This window comes from Haemaphysalis longicornis, unplaced genomic scaffold (assembly GCF_048455015.1).
Source record: "Haemaphysalis longicornis isolate Haplotype H1 unplaced genomic scaffold, Haemaphysalis longicornis Haplotype H1 scaffold_6, whole genome shotgun sequence".
NCBI classification, from domain to species: domain Eukaryota; kingdom Metazoa; phylum Arthropoda; class Arachnida; order Ixodida; family Ixodidae; genus Haemaphysalis; species Haemaphysalis longicornis.
In genome coordinates, this window is record NW_027526407.1 from 45252937 (window position 1) to 45274783 (window position 21847).

At 45.2% G+C, this 21847-nt stretch overlaps 1 protein-coding gene across 4 annotated transcripts in view; it reads right to left on the minus strand.

Moving 5' to 3' along the window:
- Positions 1 to 5521: 5521 nt before the first annotated feature.
- Positions 5522 to 21847, minus strand: part of LOC144142554 (Y+L amino acid transporter 2-like) — a 33075-nt gene continuing 16749 nt past the window's right edge. For 2 of the 4 annotated variants that reach the window (XM_077674141.1, XM_077674140.1), the window contains 5 exons: positions 20182 to 20283; positions 18898 to 19155; positions 14907 to 15032; positions 13165 to 13261; positions 5524 to 8286 (listed from right to left, as the gene is read on the minus strand). In XM_077674141.1, coding sequence (XP_077530267.1) covers positions 7458 to 8286; positions 13165 to 13261; positions 14907 to 15032; positions 18898 to 19155; positions 20182 to 20283 — 1412 coding nt within the window. In that variant the 3' untranslated portion in view covers positions 5524 to 7457. Of the gene's footprint in view, positions 8287 to 13164; positions 13262 to 14906; positions 15033 to 18897; positions 19156 to 20181; positions 20284 to 21847 lie in introns of all 4 variants that reach the window. The other 2 variants (XM_077674138.1, XM_077674139.1) reach the window with 2 other exon arrangements.

Consider the following 21847-nt stretch of genomic DNA (forward strand, 5'->3'; position numbering starts at 1 on the left):
TTCGATGGCAACACAGCTGCCTGAATCGGGTACGAAAATATGCGTGCACCCTCGCCCTCAGCTTCCTTCGGTGAGTAAGTCGGTTGCTCCCCTCCTCCTCTACTACAAGGCAACAGCAAAGTCGGCTCACAGCAGGAGCCCTGTGCCCAAAGCCCATTTGTTTCAAGCACATCTTTCTTCACCGCGCACGCCCCTCGCGCCGGCCGCCGTGTTTGTTGCATGACCGATTCCCGCAGGGCCCTGGATAATTTCCCCTCGACGTGAGCCTCTGGCAAGCTTCGCGAAACGATGCAACGCCAGCTGTACAGCGTCGACTGAACACCACCTGAATGTAAAGGCTTGGCCCCTTACATCCCATTCTTGAACCCGATTCAGAGGTTTATAACGTGGTGAATATCTGAACCTTCGCATATTGACATTTCGTTCCATAAGTTTTACCGAATTAATTTACCGCATGCATCAGCGAAGCTCATTCCCAGTATGTGGCTTTCCTTTGGCCTTTCTTCAAACAAGGAGGGAGGTGTTTCTGGATTCCAAAAGAATTAAAGGAAGCAAGAAACAAGGCTGACTTGTGTTGGTATTGCACGGATTGTTTTTCTTGGCTACTTGGCTCTGGGGCGCTTGCTGACCTGGACACTACACGGTTTAGATAGCGCTGAAGCAAAGTCTGCAACGCTGACGCAAGGACCAATCCTCTCAAGTTCTATATTTTATTAAGGTTTATTCCTCTCTATGCTGTTTTTATTGCGATAGTTTAAGTCAAGCCTCTCTGCTGCAACTGAGCCCAGCACTCAAAACGTACGGAGCATTACGAACAGGACCTTCAAACTAAACTAGTACTGCAGTGCTGTCGTATCATTAATAAAAAATTCCTTCCTTCACTGTTTTTTATGGCACAAGGCAAGCAAAACGCGTTAAGGTGAATATAAATGAACAGGAGCGCAAGTTTAGAGAAACCTTTTTTCCTCTTCTGGCTGCAGCTTTGAGCAGTTGAACAGACATTTACGAAATCACCAACTGGGAATAAGCTCGGCCATTTCTTCAACTTCTGTGATACCAATTGTCTATTTGGGCCTGATTACGAATCAACAATGTGAGCCAGGGATTATCACAGCAACTCGAAAATAAATCTCTAATTTATTTTGGGTTTGGCTTATCTTTCGGTAGTAGAACGCATGCTGATATGATTTGGCAAACGCTACACCCATCACAGTTAACAGTGTGTTAACTTCTACAACAGAGCTGTTACCGCTCAGATGTCCGGCTGAAGCTCACAGTGTATCATCAATTCTGTTCACGCTAAGATCGGTCACCGAGCTTAATTGTTTAGAAGTATATAAAAAACAGATTTAGCGGGTGGCGATTCTCACCCCGTTATCCTTTTTTTACACTCTAACAGATAGCAAATAAAACCTGTTATATTTTTAAGGGCGAAGCACCTTAGGGCTTCGCTTTGTCCGTGGCTTGTCCTTTGGCGTCCGTGTAAACAGTGTTGCGCATGCGCGCTGACCATTAGATTTGATTGGATTTGGATTGGCTGAAATTGAATTGTGTCGGATTGGATTGGATTGGATTGGATTAGTATTGTATATACTGTACACGCGCGTTGTCACTCATTTACATGCGCAGGTGGGCAATGCCACTGGTGATTTACGGTAAGAAGGATCCCCAGTGCTTCGCCCACTCCTCATGATTCGCTTCGTGGAGATGCGTGATTTTTTTCTTGGAATCGCTCACGCTTAGCATTCTACATTAATTGTAATTGTACAAACGCAACGGTCAGTATCTCACCCCCGAGAGCTAAGAACTTTTTCTATGCCATTTTGCTGATACTGTACACGCATGTACTTCTCAAAAGAAGTTTTTTTAACTTCCAGCAGTAAACACTAAAAGCTATAAGTTTGATGCGCTCCACTCTGGTAGACTCTGCCTACAACAGATTACTCTCCCCAAATCTGGTCTCAATGGCGGAAAGGGAAGCCACACAACTCCTCACTTTAGCTATCCAGCCCCAACAAGCCCCTACGGCTGCCCTATTAACGTTATTAGAAAACTAGAATAATATTAGAAAACTAGAATTTTAATAAAACTAGAAAATTTTGAAAACTAGATAACTATTAAAACTAGATTAAAATAGAAAACTAGAATATTATTATTAGAAAACAAACATTTTTAGAAAACCACCATACCTTACTCTTATCCGCCCTAAACAGAATATGTATCTGCCATTTGTGATCCAAACAAGAATACCTAATACGCAATGTTGAATCCCTGCAAAACCTTGCTGTTCGTTTTATTTTTCTGAGTATTCACCATACGCAAGCGTCACTGCCCTGAAAAATCTGGCAGAGTTGGTTTCATTATCGCTTCACTTCCAACATGCTCGCTTAACTCTTTTTCATAAATTGCATTATCATGAGCGCCTTCGCGACGACTTCTTTCCCTCACCCGCCTTTGCATTTCTATGGCGCAATCATTCTTGCAAAGGTTAGCGTATCACTTGACATTCCTTTGCGTTCGCACAGTCATTCATTCCACGCGAAAAAGTAGAATGGAATAACCTACCACACCACATTGCCACTGAAGCTAACATATAACAAAATTTCGAGGCTTGTTAAGGAATGATGCGACCTAGTTGTCTTTTTCGCTTTCTTTTATATGCTTTCCTTTTGCTTTTTGTAGTTATGGTATTTTGTAGTTATGTGTTTGAAAAGTTCTGATTGCTTGTGTTTTTCTATATTTATAATTTATGATTTTGATAGCACCCATTCATGTTTTGTTTGTTTGGTGCACACGAATGCTCCCTTTATGTAATACCCTCCTGCAGAGGGCCTTTAGGGGTACCTGGATGAATAAATAAATACGTAAATTGGCAGCCCACTCAAGTAACGACTTAAAGCAGATCTAAGTAAGGGAGGATAGCAAGACAGTTTTGCACAACCAGGCGGTGAGGCTTCCAAACTTAGTAGGCAGAAAGCGTTTTGTAACACGGTATGAAACCAAGCGGTTAGCTTGCTCACACCGTTGTCTATGCGTCACGATTATGTAATCTAAAATTGCCCCTTTTGTCCCTGCCGTCAGCGTCAGCACAGGATTACGCAACCATTCCAAGCGTCCGAACACTGACAGCTTAAAGCCGGGTATCAGTTTATGCGGTTTCACCGCCTCATTGCTGCTACCGCAAAGAGACTGTCAGAGACGGCTGCTGATGAAACCACGGTGCCGGCAGGGGTGGAACGGATGCTGGGGAGCCCGTGTCACCAGCGCATCCAGGAATAAATCAGGGAGGGTGGGCGCCCAAGGCTGCGCAGGGGCCCACTTCGAGGCGAGCCAAATCGGCCGGTCGCTTTATTCCGACGAGCGCATTCTCGGGCAATTCTTGGGAGGAGGGAGTGGCGCCAGAATAGAAGTCATTGTTCGTGCTGGTAATTGCGCTCGTACAAGAGCGTCTCGTTCACTTTGTGGTTGGCTTTGTTTTGGAGATTGCTTTCCCTGACGTCGTTGCCCTCGGGTGCTTGTTTCCGGTTTAACTGCCAAGTTTTGTGCACTCGTGCATACCACAAAGCTTAGCTGTTCTGAAACACTTTCCCGGCGGCGGGAATAGTCTTTAGGAGGTCCACAGCGCATGTTGTTCGAAAGTGTTCAGTCTTGGGAATACAAAAAACGTGCAACATAGTGGGTCAGAACAGCCTGCCACCATTTTAAATGAAGCAACGACATTTAATGTACCAACTAGCAGAAACAAGCTAACTGCAACACACGACGCTCTTTACTCCTTTGCGAATGTTTTTGCAACTCCTTGTTTTCTCTAGAAACCTCATGTAATTTTCAGTACAATTTTGCATCGTCACCATGGTAATCATTCCCGAAACATCAAGAGATGTTTTCAGTAGTCCTTGTTTTTTTTTTTTTTTACTCTCCGCACTTCCGCAAGTGCTACTTGTTGATCGAGATTGTCACCAAGATTTTTTCTGCCCTTTTCAGCACGCTCTCTAAGCTTTGAAACTCACGTTCACTTGATCAGTCACAGGTGTTATCAGAATATTTCTGTCAGTAATGGAAATGATTGTTGCTTTTAACTTTTGATTGATTTTGGGGTTTAACGCACCGACAATGCACAGGTCATGATGCGCGCAGTAGTGGAGGGCTCCGTTTTAGTTTTGTACATTTGGGGATCCTTAACGTGCGCCGAAATCTCTAACACACGGGCTTTTTCGCTTTTCCCCCTGTGTCTGTCTGTCGGTCTGTCTGTCGGTCTGTCTGATTTTCTATTCATTCATCCAGCTAAAAGTCCACAGAATTCTCGAACGAGAACTTTATATACCCAAAACCGTTCCGAACCAATAAATCTGAAAACATACTTCATACTTACCAACATTGTTGGGCCAACAGAAAACATTAGGCTTTTTGAAGCAAAGCATCATGTACAACTGGTATTTAAGGTGTTCCTTTAATTGAATATGAATGTCTACTTTACATTTGCGATAGCAAGTAAAGAACATGCATTGAAAAAAGTATTTTGACTCAAAAATATAAAAAGAGCTCGCGGTCATCATGGCGGTGTTTCAAGTTCAAAAGTAGTGATAGGTTTTTGAAGATGGCTCCAGCCTTTTAACGCGGAAAAATTGAATTGACGCGTGCGAACCTCATCCGTTTATATCATGGGAGGAGCGGAAAGGGAGGGGAAGAGCATGGCAGGTGGGCGAGGGAGAGAAACGACAGAGATAAAGAAATAAACTTTATTGCCATACATAGTTAGGGGAGGGATGAGACCGGTAGTTGCAGCTTGCCGGTGACCAAGGCAGCCCGTCCCGTCAGAGTTTTCTGCATCTGTGGGTTGGAGCTACCCAGCGCCGCCTTCCATCGCTAGGTGGTACGCGTGGTTGGGAAGGGGTCTTTGTTACATGCCCACTTGGTACAAGTGATGGTGTCTTTCAAGGCACATGCGGGGTAGTTGGGGGACTGATACAGGGTGGGGTGAATGAGGTGCAGTTTGGCGCGACAGGGCAAAGTGTTTGTTTGAGTGAGGCGCTATAAGCGTTCTACAGAGTGAGAGAGGGTAGGATGAGCCAGTAATGCTCAGTTATTTCTCAAAAGCTAAGTAAGCTGTCTCGGGCTAATCGGGCTCCGTGTAAGGGGCTGAGGCTTGGGCCTGCTCGGGCAGTGAGTTCTCGAGCTGCTTTGTTGGCTGCCTCGTTGCCCCCCCCAGCCCTGTATGGGCAAGAGTCCAGATCAGCTCCACGGGGTCTGTAGGGGGATTTTGAACAAGATATTGGAGCTCCTGAGGAGAGATGGTACCTCTGTTAAGGCCGTTTTCTAATCACAGATGATGATTGTGGGGTTCGCCGTTGCGTTAGCCCTAGGGCAATGGCCGCTTACTCCGCCGTTGCCGGATGACGTGTGCGTATTGTGAGAGAGCTGAGGGGAGGGGGGGGGGGGGAGGCGGGGAGTTAGGGCTGAATATTGGCGCCAAAGCGTACACGTCATGGTGCACGCCTGTTGTCTGCCGCGTCTACGTAAAGCGTGCTTGGCTTAATTGGGTATTTTTCAGTCAAGCCCTGTGCTCGCTGTTCCCTGCGTGTTTGGTTTAGCACTGGGTGCATGTTGAGAAGAGAGGCGTTTACGTGGCAAAAGTGGCAGAAGACTATTGTCTTCAGACGACATTTGCAGTGAAGTTAGCACATACGCGGCCAGTTATTTCTATGGCAAATTTCACTTTTCACTCGCTTATGCAAAAATTTAGCGACGCTTTAGGTTACGGTCGTTACAAATAATAAATGAAATGCAGGGGCTGTCATAAGTAATTGGAACAAGGATTTCTGAATATCACAAGATAGTTGTCTTACTGGTGTTATCACGGCCATTGCCCGCTTGCTGGAAGCTTTTTCTATTAGGGAGTACTCCTTTAAACGCACACCAATGCGGCCAGGCAATTTCCGGAAGAAGAAATTCCAGCAAGTTTATGAGACCGTGTTTCAATTACTTTTGGCGGCTCCGGTACATTCTATATAAAAAGATTCGTCGTGCGATGGTAATGATTCCGAGCATTGCTGGTGACGTTAGCAGTAGTAAACAACTACTATGTATTAAAAACATGGGGTTCTGGGTTTACCTGTGAAGCAACGTGGGCTGCTTGTAGGTCGTAGCACTAGATATTTCCCATCAGCATTTGGAGGAACTTCATTGCTCAATTGCATTCAACATATTCCTTGAAGCGCCTGGTTCCCTGTGAATTACGTTCACCACCAACCGCCTACTCAAGTCAATTGCGGACTACGTTACATTCAATAAATAAAAGACACACGATTATAAGTTTTAAGGTGCTCTTTAATCCTTTAAGTGGCAGTGGAATATGTAAAATTCCCAGTCTAGTAACACGCATGGCAACTTTTATTCATAGTTGTGAGTAACGCAGCTCCAAAGGAAAAAAAAGTGCACAGCTGAGTCTGTAAACAGCAGGGCGACTGTTTGTGTCGCGCCCCCTGAGAATTCCTACATAGTCACATTTTTTTTTTCATTTTCAGGAAGCAACACTATTGCGTATCCGCTGGAAAATCTTTCATTTCTAGAGCACATACTAAATACAAAATCGAAATTCTAGTCATGAGAAATCCAGCTCTTGCATTTTGAGTACACAGCAGATCACGACCTAGTAGTGGTGATGTCTGAAAAAAAGACATTTCTGTTTTAACTTTGCCACCAACCACGCTTTGGTAATAATTCGTTTCTATTTGCTTTGTACCTTGCGCTGTGATTAAATCGGAGCATCCGCTTTCTCCTTATTCGCCTGACAAACTTGGTGGTCCTCTTTTTTGTTCAAACCCCATGACGCTCTATTACAGCCAGAATCCGCTTCGTTTTGATGAAAATAAAGTTCTATCCCCCTCTCTCTTCCTCCCTCGCTGATAGAGAAAAGTATTGTGCTTTGTGGGCACACTTAGATTGTTACGCTTTGACCTACAATGTTCTGGGAGTGAATGAATATTTCTGAAACGCTGCACTCGCAAAAAAATGCGCGTCACCAAATGTCGCGGCGTTCTTCCAGCAGCCTGTCAGCTGTGCACAATATTTTGTTTGTGGACTTCTTCGAAGTTATTATTTGGTAGACTGTTCGGGCGCACACGTTCACCCTAATTTTTTAGCTACAATCACAATGCGTAATCGTCGCCTTCCCGACAATAATACGCCTCCGTAAAAGGTTAACACTTGGCAACTTTTCTTGAGTATCAGACACTTAAAACATTCTTAAAATATGCGTCGTTAACTTTCATCACCTTTTGTGCAACACGAAACTACCACCGCAGTACTTTCTTGCGTTTTGGTGGCGCCTAAACAACGGTATCACGCAAATCAGCAGGTCCAAGGGTGCATCCGAGGCAACTTGGCCTTCCAAATCGGTTCTTGCTGATAAGCCTAATTCAAGTCGACCATTGACAACTAGCGCTGTGGGCGTACCATCAATCTACAGCGTGGGGGTTATGTACATCACCGTTCGATCCCTTTCTTTCTTTTTTGTGCACGTAAGCTGTCACATCCAGAACACAGGGAGCCGAATAGAAGAGCTTTTGTAGAAAAACTGAAAACAGCTCGCCTCCAGGAATTTTGATCTTCTTTGTTACGAACAGGTGGTAGTACACACATCCAGCGGTGACCACAAGCACCACAACTCCGTACTGGTACCTGAACCGACTCGCTTGGGAGAACGTTACGACAACCAAAACAACGGTCACTGTAAGTCTAAAGTACGCCACAACGGTTGGGATGCGGTATGGTCGTGGCGCATCAGGCATAGAACGCCTAAGGAGGAGTAAGCACACCACACCTAATGCCTCCCAGATGGTAAATAGCAAGATGTTGACCTCAATTAGAAAGTGAACCGAGCCTACGAGAGTAAACGCTACTGCGATCAGGCAGCGCACCATGACGGCTGGGACGGGAACAGAGCTCTTCATGTTCACGTAGGACATGAAGGCTGGTAAGTGACCCTGCCTGCTCGCCGCGAAGAATATCCTCGACGAGGAGAACAGGCCAGCCGAGGTCGTCCCGAAGACGGTGACAGCGATGACAAAAGGCATGGCGGCTGCCATGCCGTGCCCCCATGTCTTACGCGCAAACGCAACACCGACCGCGTCAGTGTCCATAATGGTCAGGGCTTCGAGGACTATGAAGAAGGCCACGTTTGTGAGCAGATAGATGACGGTCGTCAACACGACGCTCACTGCGATGGCGATGGGGATGTTTCGGCCGGGGTTCTTTACTTCCTCGGCGATTGCGGTTATAGACCCCCTGCATCAAAGAAAATGAGAAACTTCTTTAAAGGGGCCCTGCAACACTCTTTGAGCAGTGCAAGTAAACCTGCGGGACGTTTAGATTACACTGCCAGGAATACCTGAGCCAAATATTATACGTGCACCTGAAGCAGTGAGCGCGCAAATCGCTGTGAAAGACACGCAAAAACCAACCGCGCCCCATTCAATTCTCCTCATTATGCACCACTGGCATTACCTAAACGATGTAATTGAGGCCATGGCTGCCTATTGGCTGCCGCTGGTGCGCTTCGCGGCTATTGTCGCATTTCCTGTGGCGATCCGCCGTTGTCGGCGCTCTGTACCAGCCTCTTCTATGCCTGAGCCTGTACGCACTGTTTTGACGTTTCTTTTGTGTTTTGAGTGCACGTGGAGTTTGAGGGACTAACTTCATACTCTCCTTTCACATGACAACAAACGTTAATTGCTTCGAAAACACCCTACGAGCCTGAGCACCCGCTTGCGATCAGGCAGCCGTGCCTGCTTCTTTGTGGCACCAGACCGGAAATAGACCCCTCCACGTTTCGGAGAAAAGGGGGACACTCCCCGGTCTGTCCTATATCGAAGGCCGCCGGAGAAGACGCCGCGACCTGCCCCACACTCCGGGAGAGAGCGCGCAGCTTTCGTCGCGTTGTCCGCGTTCGAGTTGAGAGGGAACAATTATGCGCAATTTCTCATCGCGCGTAGTTTCGGTGATAGTGGACGGATTTTCATACTTCTTGGGGGAGGAGATTTCTCGGACAATAGACTTTAACTTAAAATACATTCCGAGTAGTCAATGGTAAGTGTTGCAGGGTTCCTTTAATAAATGTGGCGCCTGTTTTTGGGAGGTTCTCCGCAGGCTGAACATGAAATAAACAATAAAATAAAGCAGGTGATTGCCCATGGAGACATCCTCCTTTCTTTGCGATCACCGGGTTCAGTGTTCAAGAAATACTTCCCGTCTACTCTGGAACAATTGTTTAGTTTTGTTTCGTAAAAACCCAGATGTGTAGTGATTCCTTCGTCTTCTGATTGATCGGTGCCACTCTAGGGTATAGGTTTCAACAAATCAGATGGATTACTCGTACTTTCTAGCAGTGAATGATCAGGTATATTTAGGTAAATGATTCAATTAACTCTACCAATTCTGCGCCTTTCAGTCCTGCAAAACCTCTGGGTTTGAAATCTACAATGAACGGGAATATCTAGAATGGTCAAACGCAGAAAGTTCCACCACGACGGACACCTTTCCGGTCGGAAAAGGAACGGTAATGTGAACAAAGGCTCCGCTTTTCCCGTGTAGGTTGCCCCAAGGTAGTTAAAACACTGGCATTTATTTATTATTGCGATATTAGTAGCAAAGACAGCGAATTATGGCCAGTGGACGAAGTCTGCTAATCGAGAGGTTAAAATCACTTCTGGAATGGTGAAATATTGCCGACGCCAATTCCTCTTATTTTAGAGCCCACACAAACTTGACTAGAGCCCGACCTCAGAACAGGCAAGTAAAATGTGGGTAAGGTTGTAAGGGCCACGGGTTGTAAGGGCCAGTCAAGTTGCTTATGTGCAACTTTTTCCCTTTCTTTCCCCATAACCTTGTACAGTTTATGAAAAATAAACTATTACATTACATTAATGACTCAGACGCTTTTGTAAACTGGTCTGGAGCCAGTATCTGGCTCTTTTTCAGCTGCCTGCGAAGGCTCTAATTATTTCCGCCTCAAAACGCTGCATCCTCACTCCCACAACGCAAGAAGTAGCGTTTGTAGCCCCTGCGCTGCATTTATCGCAATTAATGAATATATGCTATTGAACGCTTCTATTGCTGTTGCTGAAAGCAAGACGACTCAGAGTGGTTATATTGCTTTTGTGACGTGACATGAGAACAAAAACAAAGTCAGAACTTTCATGAACGCGCAGAAAAAGAAAAGCCGCTTCACCAAATTTCGGAAATAGGTGATGTCCGCATAGCAGGAATATTTGGCTGTGATACTCTTATGGCCACCTAGTCTATGGACTGCACCTGCTTGTTGTGCTTGTTCTGTAATAAGCATTTCAAGAGGGAATGAATACAAAATATTCGTTTAGTTTTAGAAAAGACGTTTTGGTCCCGGTAGCAATGATACCAATCTTATCGCAACTTAAGGGAGCCATGAAGAGAAAATACAACTTCGTGTAATTTAAAATAACTAAGATTCAGTATCTCACTCAGCTCCATTACAGCCCCAAAGGATGTTTTTTAGCGAAAAAAAAGCAAGAAGTATTTTAAAACTTTGAAATTTTGCGCCACAGTGACGTGGTATGAGCAAGAATGACGTCATACGGGCCAACAATAAAACATAATTTTCAGTGCCTTAACTGCACGTTAGCATTCAAGTGATGCGGCCAAATGGAACTAGAGGCCCCATTACAGACGTTCAGTCATGTGTCGTCGCGACAGGTTTAGTTAGGCGGCCGCCAATCGCACAAACAAGTTTCCGTGACGTCATGAAAGGTTGCGGGAAATTGGCTAGGGGGTCGCAACTGCTTCACACGTTTTATTTAATATCTCTGTTATTTGTTCGAAGATTGCGATGATATTGGTATCATTGATATCGGGGCTAAGCAGTCTTTCTAATAAACCCAATTTATATTTTATCTTCATGGGTCCTTTAGAGCAAATATATTCGAGGTACTGAGGAAAACACGTGTATGATGTAGTGCCTTCTTTTCAACTGCTTTCCGGTGATTTGTTTTTGTCGCAGAATGTATTTTCTGCGAACAATGGAACAGAAGATGATAGGTGCAACATTAAGGGAAAACATGAGAACGGAGTGGTTGAGGGAACAAACGCGTGTTAAGGACATATTAGTATAAATTAAGAAGAAGAAATGGACGTGGGCAGAGCATGTTGTGTGAAGGCAAGATAAGCGTTGGTCATTAACGGTACCATTGTCGATCTCTAGAGGAGGGAAGCGCGGCAGGGGCCGGCGGAAAGTCAGATCGGCAGATGAGATCAAGAAGCTTGCGGGGATAAATTGGTCGAAGTTAGCACAGGGCGGAGATAATTGGAGAAAAATGGGAGAGGCCTTTGCCCTGGAGTGGGCGTAGAGAGGCTGGTGGGGGTGGTGGTGGTGGTGCTGCTGCTGATGATGATGGTGATAATGGTATTTGGTGCTATTGACCACTGCCGCACCTCATCCACCTACAAAGAATGTAAATGGACGGTTGTAATAGGTTTTAGTTGTGTTCGATCGCATCGCGTTTGTGCTGATGTGCAGTGGACACACTGATAAATATGTTTTAGTGCCAGCCCACATAATATCACTCCTTCCCAGGTTATGTCACCGTAGCGAATAATGTAAAAGTTTCCCATAGATTTTGCGTTTTTAACCGCAGAGATTTTTAATCTTTTATTTCCGCCGTATCGCGTTATGAGAAAAAAATTCCTAGAAAAAGGCCAAGCGCAGGTGAGCGTGCGCCTCGTGAGGAGCACCCGGCGTCAGCCAGGCTTGCTCGTGGCTTTGCCACACTTGATGAGCTTGCAACAAAAAAAAAACAAGGAAACCATGCCCTGACGTTCACTGTACTCCCTAATGCAAAATTTGTGCGCTGCGCAAACTGCAGTCTTCTCGGTCCCGGCGTATATCTGGTGCGTCTTGGCAAGTGATAGCGCGATCAGCGAACGCACGACGGCGCGCGCTACTCTGTCGTTATGTCGCAGCGCGTCGCCGCCGCCAGCGAGTGTGTTGTTGCAGATCGTGTTTAAACCTCTCACGCAAATGTCACGTGGTTTGAATAGACACGCGCGGATGAGCAGTGGCTGGCGGAGGAGGCAGTGAGATGAGCCCATGGCGGCACGTACCGTCCTCCCCCTCACCATTTCGCCACACTTTCCTCCGCCGTTTTCTATGCATTCGCTCGCTCGGTTACGACGCCGTCGCCATTGCCGCCGCGAAACCGCCGTAGCGGCCGCCAAAGTGCGTGCCCACTATAATACAAGGTGCAAGTGAGCGTGCGAGTCTAGAACATTCTGCGCTGCGTTCGTGGCGGGATATTTGCCGTGCTCGTCTACTCGCCAGTTCACGTGCGCTCGCGCATCAAGTGGGAAGCACAAACGCCGAGTTCTATCTACCGACGCCGAGTTCGCAAAACTGGTTGCTGCATATTTTAGCGCGTGGTGACCATGTTCACTTTGGGACAGATATGAAAGATTACGCACAAAACCATCCGGCCCTGCCAGTCATTGAGTACTTTAGGCGGCAAATTCGGAAATGTGTGTGAGGTGCAACAGTCAGGTCTCCAACGAAGGGGGAGGGGCCTTCAGCTCCGCTGTTTCTCCAGCCTTGCAGCACTAGTTCGAATTGCGCCAATTTCTTGGAGCGAAGCCCCTTAGGTGCTCGGGTTCTCGGCGTCTCATGTCGTCATAGTATGTCGTAGTTACGGCACTAAAACACCGGGACACTCGTTTTTCAACGCCTCGCGCTAGAACGCTTCTTGCTTCAAAGACACGAGTATTGCAGCGGAGCTGTATACCTCTACCCCTAATGTTTTCCAATCCGTTGGCCAAAAGAGCCAAGGCGCCAAGAATACATTGATACACTGCATGCTTCGCCTCTCCCCAGGATTCACGTTAGTGGAAATGGCCCGAAATTTTTGTTCTGTTAACAATGCCTGTCGTGGCTGGAATGAAGCTTGGTTAGTCACGAAAGGCTAGTTGCTTTAAACAAAAAAAAGTTGCAATTTGCGTTCATGGTCTCTTCAAGTTGTTAAAATAGGTATAAATTGGGCTTAGCAGGCATTGTAGCAATATCTGTGCCGCAGTACATGCTCGCTGGGATATTCTTTTCTAAGGTCATATACGTTTCATCAATAGGTAGGGAAGAATGTACCGTACCATCCGGTGTAGCAGTAGAGGGCAGAGTAGAGAGCTGATGACACTTCTCCCACGGAGGGCTTGTCTTCGGATGGCCACACGTCCCACAGATGGTTTTCTGCATTGGACAATATTAAAAGAAATGAAAATAAAGCGGCAGCATTAGGCCAAGTCAGTGGGGCCGCTTTCCCATCATGAGTGTTAACAACGACGGGCTCAATGAAATTAAGACAACTGACAGCGAATTAGTTAAACTTGGTACAGGCTAAAAGCTATGCAACAATCACGCATACGTCAGTGGCAGACTACAGCATGCTTGTTTAGTTTGTAAGCATTCCCTGCAAGAGAAACGCCTATGTTAGCTGCAATAAGGGCTAGAGATTTATATAGCCCTCCAATCGGATGGCTTGCTGGGGGAAATGGCCACATAAAATTATTGCACGTCTGTACGGCTATACAAATGTATGTCCTTTAAAAAAGCACTAAAACGAAGGTTCTTCGGCACATGAAGCACTTGCTGCAAAACATTTTTGTTTAGTTAGCTTTTATTGTCGTTTACAGCGCAACATTTGTTTTCGGAGCTAAAATTCACATCAGAAATAGCCACAGAACGACACGTAAGGGGTCTTCATCAGCAGGGTGAGACTTTGGTACGTTACACCAACCAACACAGTTCAGGCACCATGAAAAACTAAAATGCGCCCACTGGAATTCCAACCTGCGCATCTTCCACCCGAAACAAGTACGCCACTCCAGCGCTATCCAGGAATTAAAAACGGTAGTCATAAATGCACTTTTGCTCAAGCAAAAAGGAAGTCTATGCTAGGGCCAGAGGAGGGAGCACAACCATGGCAATGGTCACCCGTGACTAGTGTGACCGGCATTTCACCGCGGGAGAAGATATCAGCGACGTAGTACCGTCTATTCAATGTAATCAATAATCAGTTGAAATCAATTTAAATCAATCAATCTATTAATCAATCTAAAAGAATATAATCAGTCTAAACCGTCTAATCAATCTAATCAGCGATTAAGTGCCGTCTGCGATCAATCCTTACGAGTTTATTACTGGGAGAGGCCTTCGTCCTCTAGTGCCCCTGAGTAGGATAGTGGTGTTGATTATGTATCCACAGAATGTCCAAGGAACCAGATGTGGCAATTTTAACCAGAAAGCGCCCCTTAGGGAGTGACGAAGAAGTACGAAAGAGGCAATATATGCGTTAGGTGATCTTCCACCTACTATTAGGACCTGCTGAAGGATTTGTAAACCGTATACACCCTCGCTTCCATACTCGGAAAAGATTGTTTATGATGGTACATTTTATCATTCGGCATTTTGAGACTTCTCACCCAGACAAATTTAGGACAATAATAAACTACACAAGAGCACATATATAAAGGATCTTCCCCGCTCAGCACAAGACATTCTGGGCTTCCCCCGTTTTTAGGCACGATAAGGCTTGTTTTACGTTGTTTTCAAATTATGTACTAGCCTCGTAGTCATAAACCTGAATCCAACAGAACTTGGCGGGGATCACTTTAAATATGACATAATTTTATTCAAGTAAGTTTGGCTTCTGTGAGCTATATTTGTTTTTAGAAAAATTTGCATTAGCTCTAGCGTGCTCGGGTATATTAGATGGGCAATAAGCCGTTGCCTGTATTTTCTGTGGGCTGTTTTTTTTGTGTTTCTCCTGGTCCTCCGGAGGCTAACCTAAAGTAAAGAAATGCTATTGAAAAAGATTGTATTGCGGCCAACTTGCCTTTCAATGAGTGCACTGCTCCAGTTGCAATTATGGCAATCAGAAGGCCGCACTTGAGGCCCGAAAAGAGATCTTGAACCCTTGTTGACACCTCCACGGAGAAGCAGTTTACAGCTGTCGATAATGCTGCCGCAGAAATAGAAGACATCACTGAGAACAATGGCAAAACGTTGCCCAAATAAAGGCTCTTTCCATTCAAACATAATTGACTTACTTCTCTGCTTAGCTGTTCTGTCCCTCAGTAATGATGGCAGTATTGGTGTACTTTCTTGGGACGCTCAGAGGCCTCGCTTTTATTTTTTGCCTAGGCAAAAGCGTCCACCACGAGGCACCCTGATTTTGAGCTCAAATCTTTTATGTGTTCTCAATTATCTCATATTCATATTTTACTGAGTGATCGTTAATAAGGAACACAGAAATCAGAGCCAGCTTTCATGTCGCCATAGTTATAAAGGTACGTCTATTTTTAGCGGTGCCAAGCAATTATAACTTCTTTGTGTTCAAGTAGTTTTTTCATGAAGTTTAGCGAAGCTTTAGCTAGAAATTGCTACCGTCTGATTTAAACGCTGCTCTGAAAACGAAGTTTGCTTTAACGTTTTGTCCGCACATTTTCTCCCGAAAATATTCGCAGTACAAGCGGAAATTCTTTAGTGCACTGTATTGGTAGACAATAATAATTTACACCGTCAGGCTGCGGATATAAGGCCCCTAAGTGTGTTCGAGAGAAAGTGCATCTATTGCGCCAAAAAGTCAGTCTCGTTTATTTTCTGTTTCGTACCTTAGCTGTATATAGCCTTTTGTTGAGAGTGATTATTTCTGCTCCGCCTTCACGAATAGGAAATCCAGCTATCTTGGACAGACGATAAATTGTAATGCAAATGTTCTTGAAAATTTTCGTCGGAATGCTTGCATGCATCCCCTGTACACATCGGCCATTGCTGGGCTTCTATGTCTTATCTGCATATACCCCTTAAAATTCCCGCCACTCCAACCTAAACTTTCGCATACTTCGGTGGTCACCCAGAAAAAGTACAAAAACTCCTTCATTTTGTGTCCGAGCACTGAATCACAAAGGTGTAATACTGAGGGCCTTGGGGTGACGAGACTGGGCATTGGATATCACAGTGTATTCGGCGCGTAGGATAAATTCTACATTTATAAACACCCTCAACAACTTCAATGCACACGGAGCTTCAACACATAACAATAGGGCTGACTTAGCCTGTTTATGTCTAGGCCCACTCTTCATGTAAAACTGAATAATTTTGCAGGGGAGACACAAACGAAACAAAATACGCAAGGCGAGCGCACGCCTCTTTCTTCACCTTAGCTCCCAACTTTTAAGGCCAAAGTCTTAGGTTTAAATGTTTCACGCAACGCCTTGTGCGGCACAGAAAAACAAAAGTACGAGGAATGCTTACAACTTTCTATAAAAAGGAAGGTGAAAGACCAGTTTGACCTTTCGTTGGTTCGCTGTGGAAATTTCTTGCGGACTTGCGCCCCGCGCTTTACGGGCGTTGGTGCATCTCTTTTCCGCGGCAGGCGCGCCTCCCATCTCACACTCTAATATTCTGTTTGGAGGACGCGTTCCATGAAATATAGGGATACACAGCGTACGTACAGATCACTTGCAAACGTCGCTTTCATTCTGTGTCCCGTTGTTCACGTTGTTATCTTCTAACATAAAAGATATAACGCTTTTCCTTGCACATGCAATACGTGCCGGCTTGAGAAGTGAAGGTACCGAAGTATTCGAACAGGAGCCTCCTGACGATGTGGAGGCAGCTGAACGAGCTCCTGTCCAGGGGCTGGTCATGTGGTGACAGTCGGGGCCGGAAAGCTCAGCAGGACGTTCGACAGCAGATCAAGAGAAGCTTAAACTGGGCTTCCACATTTACATTTTTAGAAAGGGCTAAGCATAATCCGTACTTTTTTTCACTGAGGACATTTTCTGGCATCCAAGTAACCGTCGAGCAAGATAAAGGAAGTCTTTAGGATGAGATGCCTACTGCATCCAAACTAAATGCCACGCTGTAGGCTTCCGAAGTTGCTGAACTCGGGGAAGCTTTATTCAACTCTTTTTCGAGTGCTTGCGTGCTCGAATAATTTCGTCCAAAAAGCGATGTAGGCTTGTTATGAGACAGTGAACTTGTGAAACAGCATGGCAGAATACAAAATTGGAACTCTCGCAGCGCAGGCAGCAGATTGCATATCGTAGCCCGAACATCCTTAATTGCTGATGATCCAACAGAGCGCTGGATTACGACGAAGCACGGAAGCTCTATTTTCACGGTCGTCGGAAGCCCCGCTATTTAAACGTCACTATTCCCAGCCACTTCTCGTGAAGCAACATTAACTGTCGTATCAGGAACGTAATGTCCACGATGAAGCGAAGGGAGAGGATCTATAAACATTACTTTGCGACCGCACGAACGCTCGCTAAAGTAGCACGTTTTCTTTGATTCGAACCCTCTTTCAACCCATATTCGCATACTTTGCCAGTGTGGCAATGAAATTATAAACAAAAGTTTTCAGGCCGAAAAAATAACACGAAAACATTGCTTAAAGCTACGGACAATTTTTTTTAATTACTTTGATTAGCCATCAGAAACTACTGTTATTTACAGCCTGTTTACACCTGAGGAAAAATCGTCCAGAATTGCTAAACGTAGCTGACGTAATTTATTCAAAGGGCCATGTACAGACTTAATTTGCGTTTCAGGTTCTGCTTCCGTGGGAATCTTGCCGCCGCGTATGACAGGTCTTGACATAAATCCTAACATACTTGTAAATAATTAAACAAAACTTGGGGGGGGGGGGGGGGGGCTAGTTGGTAAACGATTCTTAAATAAGCTTACCGCAAAAACCTATGAACACAAAAAAGACAGGACAAGCGCTTGTAAAGCATTTCTAGAGTTCATGTCGTTTCACCTCTGCAAATTATGTCACTCGCCCACTTGAAGAGTACCAACAAAAGCTTATTTCATTTACCTATTCATTACTTTTCCCTTTAAATTGATATGAAACGAGGCAGTGGATTCCATGCAAGCCATGAAATCATGTGGAAGATCACGATAGTGTTTCAATTTTAAACCATCGCACTTCCACCTGCTGATTTCCGTCAAAATATTGGCGGCAACGCCACCGAGTACAGAAAATGCTCTATTTTAGTTATTTTGTTTCGAAGAGTCCACTAATGTGCACTACATATCTAGAGTGCGTAGTTCTCAGGAATACGTTTTTTGACAAAATTAGGCAAGAAGGTACACTTGGATAAGAGGTGTTTTTGCAAATACGCAACTGGAAACCGACCATCTCGCTAATTTCCATCGTTCGCCTTGAGGAGAGGAACCACAATTATGTTTCGTACTCGTCGAATCAACAGATCACTGCTACTCCCTGAAAGAAAGATTTGATCTCGTGGCTAAAAAAGAACAGCAAGCCCCTCTTCGCAGTTAGCTAATCTTGCATCCCCATCTTTCACAAAGAGTACAATGGCATTTCCAACCACTTTTCTTTATTCCACAGTCCTTCGAAGACCAACTGCGCTCAATATTTCGGCACTTCTCATTGCTGAAGAGCAATTCAACCTTCTGCAATGCAAGGACGTCCTTCCTGGCGCAAGAGAAGTTTCATGTCGTAGGATAGTCTTTCTTCCCCGCAGCGTATATACTCGAAATAAGCAAGGTTGGTTCTAGCGGCTGAACCTCAGCCAGTACTTATGTGGGGTTACATAATATTCTAGTTGATGGTTACACATGAGCTCGTACAAAGTGTAAGGGCCACACTATTTCAGGGGCTAGTCATACGCCTCAAATTGTACCAAACATATGGTTCGAGATACAGCCATAACCTGCCGTTTTGTAGAATCAGCACTTCATCTTCTTTTAAAACGTCTATTGCGGCACCCACTCCTGCCGAGGAATTTCGGTACGGCCGGAACAATTCCCGAAATACACAAACAAACAGAAGGAGAAAAATGTCGGCTCACTTATATACAAAGCGGTGACCAGCACGTTGATAATGTAGGGTGGCTTGCATTGGGGATAGGGCAGGCTTAGAACATACGCCGAAAAGGTTAGCCCCTGCACGGACGTAGCCGCTGGATCCACGAGGAAGAAGGTCCACGAATACAGGAAGGCTGGGACGTCGCCGAAGGGGCCAAACCGTTGGCCCGCCGCTAGGAAGAAGGCGTAGTCACCACCGGATGCCGGCAGCAACGCTCCGAGTTCGGCCTCGCAGAGTCCAGCTGCGCCGATCACCATTATAATTATTGTTATCGTGATCACATCCTTTCTCATACAAATTTGTAGAGCCCTTCTGCCAATGCAAAGATGGGAGGCCAGCAAAGCAAATTCCGGGGTTTATCATATTCAGTTTTGTATTGTGGCCGATTACATTGATTGACTGAAGCCGCATACAACATAGCTTCCTTAAAAATTATTTCTACATTATTTGTTATTCAATTTGTTTCGGTGTAGGTTGGATAAAACAAGAGTTACAGCGCTTTTACTGCGAAGCAGTGTATGTCGAGCCTCCCCAGTTTTCTTTGCATTGAAGCATCTTCACTCGACGCTGCTCCGGCGCTCCACCTCGACCCCACCGACCCCTCTTTCGCTGTTAATCCCCTCGCCACCCCGGATACTTCTTTCAGAAGTTCCGCAATCGCCTGACAATGGCGCTGTCGCCGTTATCAGATGATCGCGAAGAATCAAGAAAGCGCGCATGGGTGTGAAAACGACTGAAAGCCACCGCCGCCGTGGCCGCCTCGAATTCCAGCTCTCCTAGTAATTGTCTCCTTAGTCGCAAGCACGCGTATTTATAAAATTTAAAGTACGCCCTACCGATGATTGCCTGTGATTCAGGGACACTTCAACTTAATTGATTGATTCAATGGATTGATTGATTGATTGATTAATCGATTGAATAATTGATTAATCAAATAATCCAACAATAGTTCGATGTTCGGTTGACTGATTGATTGACTGATTGACAGAATAATCAAATATTTAACCGATTGATTGATTGATTGATTGATTGATTGATTGATTGATTGATTGATTGAACATTTTAGTGGAGCGCTAGGTCTTAATGGTGACGCCCTAGTCAGATAGTGCTACCGCAGTCCCGATGCTCTAAATTTGGCTCGCTGGCCCCATAATCGCTTTCAGACATACAGAAAAGTCGACATCACCCCACAAATCTCAAGCTCCTTCTAAAAATACGCGACAGTCATTATTTTATACAAGGCTGGACCAAGAAAATGAAATCGTACCCATTATCGCATTCAGTCCCGCGACTGCCCACAGGAGGAGGTCCAGGCCTATGAACTTCGAGTTCTTCAGAACATTTCCGGGAGTGATGAAAATGCCAGTACCTGGAAGGAAAGGCATGGTGACCTGCATCTTTTAGTGAATAATGGCGATGCATGTTCAGTACTAAAACCCCACAACTACCCCCGCGGTGCGTCATTCGAAAAGGCAAAGTCTCATTCTCGAACCGGTCCGCTGGTAGAGTTCGGTGCTGTGCATTCTTCTTTGATAAGGAAAGGTTGATGGCGATCCAGATAGGCTAAAGGCGTCACTTCTGCCGTTTTGAATTTTGCGTGCATAAGTGCCCTATTTCATCTCGAGGTGTTTCAAAGCGAGGCTTGGTAGTAAAATACTCGATCCATCTAGCCTGGCTCCTAGCAGCAACTTCCAATAGCTTTTCACCTTCTTTGTTGGCCGATTCGATGGGTAGTGTTTACACAGCGCTTGAAGCGCGTCCAGAAAATTACGTTGTTGCCTCCCCCACAGTGAACGCCTTTACAACATAATGTTCTTAAATTAACGTTAAATTGGCGTCGCATAAGTGTTTCACAATGACGTCACCGCCCAATAATCCGCCGTTATGGCGTGGTTACGCGTCCTGAAGAACATACACAGGAATCATTCGGATCTGATTGTTAACACGTGACCCAACATAAAAGTTTGGGGGATGGTAAATCAATTTCTAGTTTTCATACCAGCGTACATTAGGGCAAGAATGGGTAATGTCTTGAGTACAATACTTATTTGGGCTGCTGTCTCTCCTCTTCGCAATTGCGAATGTGTCTGTCGGTTAGAGCTGTATCTAAGCTTATTTAAATAAGGCCTCTATAGAACCAGTCACTAGGAGGCGAAACAGGATTACCGCCCTTAGTGCACTTCTCGTATCGTTGATACTTATTTCTGTTAGTTTTAATGAGATTGAGTTGTAGGCCAACAAAGATTACTAAACACCTGCTATTTCGGCTTAACACGTATTTATGGCATACTCGTGGATGGTATATTCGCTCTCGTATATCACGTGCGACCCCGACCTTGCGACAGCCCAATGAGACTGTAGTTGGTGTAAATAAATAGGATTATCCCCCTTTCTATATGCTTTTAGTGGCGTTCTACCTTTTCGGTCTATTCTGCGACCGATCACCTAAAATATGCGTATAGGTTGACCTCACCTATATTCCATGCTCCACCACCTTTATATGCAGCGTTACGCCACCTCTGAGTATCAAAATTGGTAATGGTTCCCAAAATCCTTTTAGCTGAGTTCAAGGCTTCAAACTGGTCACATTTCAGCTTGGAACAGCCTAAAAGGTATGTTGTCGAGACGCATACGTGAGACAGCACCGACTAACAAAACGCGTTTATTTTACGAGAAATACTTATATGCAGAATTTCGTTGCAATGTAAGAGGAAAAGAGGGGAGAGGGCAGAAGCACATTGATACTCCGAGCCGTCACTGCAGTTCACGCATGATATACAGATAAACAAGCAATTTCTTTGTCTGCTATTAGCACAGAGAGGTAGCTGCCACAACCGTTTTTGTTGGAATGAATCTCGTAGGCTTCAACGATCTCCTGTGTGAGCTGGTTCTTAATTTTGCAAGTTATCAAGCATTTTCTGAGCTTAGGATAG